General features: G+C 54.4%; 1 protein-coding gene across 1 annotated transcript; it reads left to right on the top strand.

Annotated features, from left to right (window-relative positions):
• Positions 1-1,029: 1,029 nt before the first annotated feature.
• Positions 1,030-7,746, top strand: TULP2 (TUB like protein 2). The gene is given in 13 exon segments (XM_063088667.1): positions 1,030-1,061; positions 1,692-1,746; positions 2,123-2,283; positions 2,769-2,869; positions 2,915-3,150; positions 3,152-3,484; positions 4,735-5,063; positions 5,471-5,482; positions 5,975-6,076; positions 6,636-6,750; positions 6,836-6,931; positions 7,167-7,335; positions 7,595-7,746. Coding segments are annotated over 13 exon segments (1,875 nt in total). The 3' UTR covers positions 7,729-7,746.
• Positions 7,747-7,845: the final 99 nt, after the last annotated feature.

Here is a 7,845-nt window from a genome sequence, read left to right as displayed (position 1 = left end):
TCTGATTGGTCCACGCTGGCTCCCGGCCCTTTCGTCTGCATCTAGCGGCCTCTCCCCTTCCCGAAGTCTGTCGCCTTTTCTCGAAAGTCTCGCCTCCTTTCTCGAAAGCCCAGCCTCTTGATGCCGCATTTCCTGCCATTTAGGCAAAAAGAGAGGGGAGACTTTCAAAGAGGACTACAACAACCTGCAGGCACGGGGAAAATAAGGCAACTTCTGCGGGCATCTTGGTCCCTTTGGCTCATGGGAGTTGTAGTTTTCCCATTTATTTTTGCCCCAAGAAGTGCCTGCAAGTTACAGCTCGGTAGCAATTGCACAGCCTACCTTGTAAGTTTCTCATAAGCGAGATGGGCAGAGCGAGACTGCGAGGAGGCCTCTCTCGAGTCCCTGTAAGGAACACCCGCGCTCCATTCTAATTCAGAATCCCTGGAGCAGGGTTGCCCGGCTTCAGCGGTGGCCGGGGATCATTGCTTTGTTGGAAGTGGAGCGTGAGGGGCCAGGAGGGAAGGGACTAGGGCAGGTTCAGTAGGAATTCCCCCATTCCCTCTGAGCCCTCTTTCTTCTCTTCCTTACTTCCCAGAAACCCTGAGATTAGGTCCCCAGCTCCCAAAGAGAGGATTAGGTATGTTTAGAGATTGTCCAGAGAGGCGAAGCACTGAGGCGTGAATATGAGCAGCCTCGCCAGGCGCCAGGCACCAGGCACGAGGGGAGGAGAGGGAGTCTCTAGGATCCCTGGCAGGCGGGCAGTGGGGGGTCTGGGTACACTGGGGGTCAGGTGTTTGGGGCCCATAGTCCTGAGTTCCAATGCCTGGGTGCAGGAGAGTGTTAAGTATTTGGAAGAAGGAGAACTGGGTTTCCCCCGATAGCGAGAAAAGCTGGAAACAGGCTACTGGGTCCTTGCCAGGAATAGGTGCTGGGATTCAGGTTGCCTGGGTCCAGGAGAAAATTTCAGGCTTAGGATCAGGTGTGGGAGGGCAGAGTCCACTGAGATGTTGGTTCTGGGTCCTGACTCCTCATTCTTGCTTCTCCAGAATGTCTCAGGAGAATGATACACGGAAGAAAGAGTGAGTGGGGAGGTCCGACCCCGTGGCGCACTTGGGAGAGTGCGGTGCTGGGAGCGCAGCAGTGCTCCCGCCCGCGGGCTCGGATCCTATATAAGGATGGCCGGTGCGCTGCTCACTGGCTGAGCGCAGTGCGGCCGGTCACAAAAAGACAAAAAAAAAAAAAAAAAGAGTGAGTGGGGAAAGGATGGGCAGGGGTGGGGATAGAGGTGGAAAGGGGTAGTTAAAGCGCGATTGTGCCCCCACGCACTCAGCTCTGGGATCATAACCAAGTTTGCAGATTCAGCACCATCAGCCTTGTGGGAAGGGGCTGGAGACCTGAACTCCTGGGTCCTAAAGGGAGGGAATGGGTCTGAAAGAAGAGGGGCTAAAGGCCCAGACTCCTGAGTCTTGAGACAAGAGGGATCTGGGATCTCTGACTTCTGGATTCTAGACTGGCCAATTTGTTAAGAAAGAGCTTCTTCAAAACTGGTAGAGCAGGCTCAGGTTCTGCACCTTCTGTGACTTCACATCTGCTCAGAACCCAAGTTGGGCAGTGGGCGAGAGGGGAAGGAGAGGCTCTTGGGCGACCAGCGTGTCCTGCTTGCTGTCACCATTAGCCTACATCTCTCTCTCAGGACCCTAGGGGATGAGCTCGCTGCTAGGGGATGAGCTCGCTGCCATGAGGCTGCAGAAGCTGGAACAGCAGGTACTATGCCCAGGAATCTTGCCACTCCTGCTCTTCCATCTTTCACACCTTCCCAGAAACCCCATGCCCAGTACTTGCTCTGGGACTTTTGGCCCATGTTGGCTCTCTCTGGGCCTCAAGTTCTCCCATTGGGAAATGAGAAAATAGGAATTCAGGTCCTAAAAAAGCGAACCCTGGTAATGAGACTACAAAATGTCTAAGAAACAAGGGTTCTAGAGGGTAAGACTCATCGGTCCTAGGAAAGGAAGGAACTGAGTGCCAGGACCGCGGGATCTGAGGGAGGAGGGGTTGGGGGACTGAGGTCCTGGACACCCGGGACCCAGTGGAGGAAAAGGTTTACAGTCTCTTCCAGCATCACAACCTCCCTTTACCCCAGGCCACACCTCACCCCGTCTTCCCGTCTGCTTCCTGCCCCCCACCCTTCCGTTCCCGCAGAAGAAGCAACAACGATGTTTCCAACCCTGATGTTTCCCTGCGGACCCGGCCACCGCGGCACCGGGAGGAGCGCCTCCCCGTGACAGAGGCGAGGAAAGGCTCGTGAGGCTTGGGGGCGTCTCTGGTCTGGAAGGAGGGGTCTGTGGAAGCCCGGGGCGGGGCCTAGTGCAGGCCTAGGGCTGGGCATTGGTGGAAGATGGGGCGGGCCCTGGCAGAACCTCCGGGCGGAGCCCAGTAGAGCTTGAGAGCAGGACCTGGGGGATCCCGGGAGCGGGACCTGGGAGGGTTCCGGACCCGGCTAGAGGGAGCGCGGGGGCGGGACATGGTGTAACTGGAAGGTGGGGCCTGAGGGAACTCGGCGATCGGGGTTGGCGGAGGGCGAGAGTGGAGCCTGGGAGAGCTGGGGACCGCCCGGGGGTCGCGGAGGCAGGTAGCGGGGAGTGTTGGGGCCGGGCCGGGTAGAGCGCGGGACTGCGCTCGGGTAACTTGGAGAAGTCCTGCAGAGACCATGAGAGCGTGGCACGGGATTGTTTACGCACGGAACCCGCGACCATTTAGCAGCGGAGCTGTGCTTGTTTGAGCCTTAGGAGGGAGTTCGAGTTCGGGGTGAGTCTCGGGGTCTGGGTGTCCAAAGAATCGGGGGCGATGTCTGGAAGCCGAGTGAGGAAGCAGATGTTCACAGAGGATTGTGATTTGTAGGTCGTTTGAACGGGCCTTGCTGCACTTCTCCCAGGCCTTGGGAACCCTTCCCTTCAGGAGAACGTGCCAGAGGCACATCTGCGTTCTGTTGCCCGCAGTGCCCCGGGCACCGTGAACTGCAGTGGAGATGGCAGCGGTGCGCGCAGCTCCCTGGGGTCGTCGACAGAAGCAGGTGACCTCGAGTCCTTGAACCACCTACCCCAGAACTCCACTCCCACTAGAACCCAAGAGTCTGGGACCTCGATCCTTGCTCTTCTCCAAAGACCTCAGGAGTTCTGGACCCCACTCCTCTTCTTCCTCACACCAAGGAGTTCACATCCTGAGCCTCCTCCAACACCCAAGAATCCGAGTCCTCAGCCTTTCCTTCCCCAGTCCTCAGGATTCCCGGCACCCCACCCTATTCTGGCTCCCAGACAGCTCTGATCCGGAGTTGCAGGAAGTCTCCGTGGAGGATGTTCCCGTCTCTCTCCCACCGTATAAAGAGCCTCCAGGAACTCGACGCAGGTGTTGGACAGCCCGCCAACAACCTGGTAATTTCGGGAACATCAGGGCGAAATCTGGTCCACTTTTCCATGCTACAAATCCTCCCCTTTTTTGGGTAACAGCTTGAGATATAATTCACATACCACACAAAACACCCATTTAAAGTTTACAATTTCACGGTTTTTAGTATATTTATAAGTTGTGCAATCATCACCACAATTTTATTTTATTTATTTATTTATTTATTTATTTATTTTTTAAAAGATGACCGGTAAGGGGATCTTAACCCTTGGCTGGGTGTTGTCAGCACCACGCTCACCCAGTGAGCGAACCGGACATCCCTATATAGGGGTCCGAACCCGTGGCCTTGGTGTTACCAGCACCGCACTCTCCTGAGTGAACCATGGGCCGGTCTTCAGGGGTCATCTCTGGACATATCAACAACACAGTATGTGGTCTTTTGTGTCTGGCTTCTTTCACTCAGCGAATATTCCACCCCCCCCACCTCTGCTTTTTTTTCTTTGGACTGTGAAGACTCTGAAGAGATTACTCAGCAAGGTTTTTTTTTGGCGGCTGGCCGGTAGGGGGATCTGAACCCTTGACCTTGGTGTTATAACACCACACTCTAACCAATCTAGCTAACCGGCAGGCCCACTTAGCAACTTTTAAGGTTCATCCATGTTGTAGCATTATCAGTACTTCATTCCTTTTAATTCCCTTATAATATCCCATTGTAGGGCTGGCCCGTGGCTCACTCGGTAGAGTGCGGTGCTGATAACACCAAGGCCACGGGTTCGGATCCTATATAGGGATGGCCGGTGCGCTCACTGGCTGAGCGTGGTGCTGACAACACCAAGCCAAGGGTTGAGATCCCCTTACCGGTCATCTTTAAAAAAAAAAAAAAAAAAATGCAGCCCCTGCTTCAAAAGGAGCACAATTGGGAAAAAAAAAAAAATACTGCCCTTGGAAAGGCAGCGAACTTCAGAGAGAGCGGAGTAGTGATAGGGAAGAGCCCACTGACATTCACTTGGGTGTTGGTGAAAGTGCAGTAGATGGTTTCACTTGGGGTAGCTCTGGGCTGTATTGTATGTTATCTATAGCAAATAGCACTGGATTTAGCAAGTGGGCAGTGCTCCCAAGGGGATTCTCCACTCAGTAGAGTGGAGTGGGTGTGACTGCAGAAAGAAGCAAATACATTTGGCCAATTAACTGATGTTGAGAGCTTGGCTGGGCAGGCTGCTGAGATGTTTGACCAATGGGCAGAAAACATAGGAGGGAGAGGGCGTAAACCTGAGCTGGGATGGCTAATCAGCAATTGGCAAGGCTAAGAGCCTGGCTGTTCTCCAACTTTGAATTTGGCACGTGGGCTAGGGCAAAGATTCCGAAGAGGAGAAAGAAAAGTTGGAGTCTGCAGGGACGAACTTCCTAACTGCGGCCTACGAGGTGTCCGAGGACCCGGAAGGCGAGGGCGGCACGGGCAGCAGAGATGTGGGGAGCGCAGCTCTCTGGTCAATCCGCACCCCGGGCCCTGGGCTGGGCGAAAACATGGGGGCGTATGTGCTGTGGCCGGCACCATGGGGCTGTGCAGTACAGTGCCGCATCAACTGCGACAAGCGCGTTGTAGAAAAGTTCACGTTCCCCTCTTACTACCTCTACATGGAGGCGGCCAGTGGCCGGCAGGTGCGGTCCAGTCCCTTTGGGCCTTCAGTCCCCACAGCCTCTGGAGCAAGCCCCGCCTCCCAGGGGCAAGTCCCGCCCCTTTCTGAGCAAGGTGAAGACTTTCACGAATCCAGGCCTTCCTCATCATAGAGCTAGGACCTATCAACTCCAGTGTCAAGCCCTGCCTCTCCCAGAACTAGAATGTTTTCTTTTAGGGACTAATGGCATAGGCCCTACAGATCCCATAACTAATCCCTGTACCCTCTAGGTTTCGGCCCGCTCTCTTTCCCAAAGTCAGGCCCCGCTCTCTCAGGGTCTAAAATCCCACCCATTACACTCCTCTCAAGGTGTATCGGTCCCTTCTTCATTGTTCCAAGTCTGGTCCCTCAGAGTTCTTTGCTGTCGGGACCCACTCCATCCTAGGATAAGTCCCAGCCCCAGGAACCAGCCCCTTCCTCTTGTGGATTTTCCATTCCAGAGCCAAGCCACGGCCTTCTGAGTCTGGCCATCCCTCTCTCAGTGTGGTCTCTTCTCCTCAGGGTGCCCCTCTCTTTCCCAGAAAGAGGCTTTTCCTCTTCTGAGAGCCAGACCCACTTTTCCTGGATGAAATGCCTACCAGCGTCCTGCTGCAATGGTCTAAATGAGGCTTTTCCCCATTCTCCAAAGCAGGCCCTCCCTGTTACAGTCAAGCCTTGCCCCTGCCTGCGCTGAGTCCCAAACCTAGACCCATCGGTGGAAGGAGTGAGGGGGGCAATATGAAGATGTGAAGTTCCCCTTCAGGACCCAGCAGGTGGCTTCCTTCAGTGAGAATAATCTCCCAGCAAGAGCTGGGACGCGTATTGTGCCATCACCCTTTCCTTTGTCATGGGACATGGGTTTTATTGTCTTTGGACTCGTAGCTCTAGCCAGATGCCAGAAATTCACTCTGATGGTCTGTTCCTCCCGTCCACAGCACTGGATGAAAGAGGAGGAGGAGCAAAGCTGCTAATGACCTCATCTCCCTGGACCCCGCGGCAATGTCTCGGAATGGGGACAACTTTGTAGGCAAAGTCAGGTGGGCAGAGCCCTGATGTGTCCAGAGAAAGAGGTAGCAGGGAGCCTGAGGAAGAAAGAGACAAGTGAACTCTATTTCCAACAGGACCAGAGTACAAGTTCACCTGCTCTGGGACCTGATGGGTTTTGTAGTTCTTCAGATTGTATACCAAGGGTGGTTGGGAATAGAAGAGCTGAAAGCTTTGGAGCACAGGCTGGCATTGAAGACATCTCACATTTTGAGAAGGAGGAGGCTGGGACTCTCAGTTCCTGTGAGAGAAGAAGCCTGAGATGTGTGAGTTCTTGCTTCCTAGAGGGAAGAGTTACTAAAGGGCTAAAACACATGGCTCAAAAAAAAGAAAGGAGGGCAGAAGGCTGGCTAATTGGTTCACTCGGTAGAGCACACTGCTGATAACACCAGGGTCAAGGGTTCGGATCCTGGTACTGGGCGGAGCCAACAAAAATAAAAGGGGGGCAGGGTGGGAGCATGATTGATGAAAAGAGTCGATGACTTGGGCAAGTACTTGCACAGTCAAAGAGTGACAATCACTTTTATTCTATCCACACCCTTCCGGCAGCAGATCCAATGTTTCGGGCACCAAGTTCACCACCTTCGACAACGGGGTGAAACCCGGCCGGAAGAATTCCTTCCCAGAGACTGCCCGGATCAGAGAGGAGCTGGGAGCTGTGTGATATGTGAGTGTCCCGGGGATGAGAGACAATGGGGCAGGACGGCAGGGAAGGAGAAAGAGCCAGGCCAACTGGAATATAATACTCCCAGGAGACCAGCGTCTTGGGATGGGATCCTCAGAAAATGACTCTGATCTTCCCAGGAATTGACGGCCAGAACAAGAGAATTAGCGTCCAGCCACAAAACGTGAGTCTCCAGGGCCGAGACTCTCTGGGTCAGTGGAGGGCTGGGGGCCCGTCCTCCTAGCACCCAGGGAAGGAGGCGGCCAGTGGGTTGCAGGTCACACGTGAAGCCTGCAGGACTTTGTCAGACTCCCGTGTCTCAGTGAGTAAAGACTTGAGACTCAAAAGTTCTGCTTCCGGAGGAAAAAAAGCTGGTGGGTGGTAAATTAACAAACCACGGCCCCTACTTCACCTTCTAGAAACAGGAGTCACTACTGAGTCGCCTCCAACGGGGAGCTAGCCAGGGGCTGGTCCTGCTGCAAAACAGAGCCCCGTCGTGGAGCGACCAGGACTCCTACGTGCTCAGTTTTCGTGGTCGAGTCACTCTGGCCTCGGTCAAGAACTTCCAGATAGTGAATCCGGATGACCGTGAGTTCCAGGGAACCGGCCTAACTGGGCATGAACGGAGGAGAACTGCTTCTCACATCAGCACTTGAGCGTTTTTCCAGGCAGGGCAGACGCTATGCTATTGCAAAGCCTATTGGGAGTTGTAGTTTACACGGCCATCAGGGGGTTTCCAGGCTTAGTGAGGGCGCCGCACAGCGTCTTAGGAGTCGTAGTTCTCGCAGTTCGGAGGCAGGGAGATGAAAATGTCTGGCTAAGGCTTATTTCCTGACTTCCTCCTCAGCGGACTCCCTGGTGCTCCAGTTTGGCCGCGTGGCCCCAGACGCTTTCACCATGGACTTCCGCTTTTCGCTTTGCCTGCTCCAAGCCTTCGCCATCTGCTTGTCCAGTTTCCATGGGAAGCTGGCGTGTAAGTAACTCGATAAAATACCGTACCCTCAACAGCTTTTGTGCCTGCTTATTTAGAGAAAGGGCCCCCGCATGGCTCTTTTTGCACCACCTTAATAATAACCAACACTTATTACACGCCACCCG

Source organism: Cynocephalus volans, chromosome 3 (genome assembly GCF_027409185.1).
Source record: "Cynocephalus volans isolate mCynVol1 chromosome 3, mCynVol1.pri, whole genome shotgun sequence".
Lineage (NCBI taxonomy): Eukaryota > Metazoa > Chordata > Mammalia > Dermoptera > Cynocephalidae > Cynocephalus > Cynocephalus volans.
Note: the sequence above shows the minus strand (reverse complement) of the source record. Positions and strands in the feature narration are given on the sequence as shown.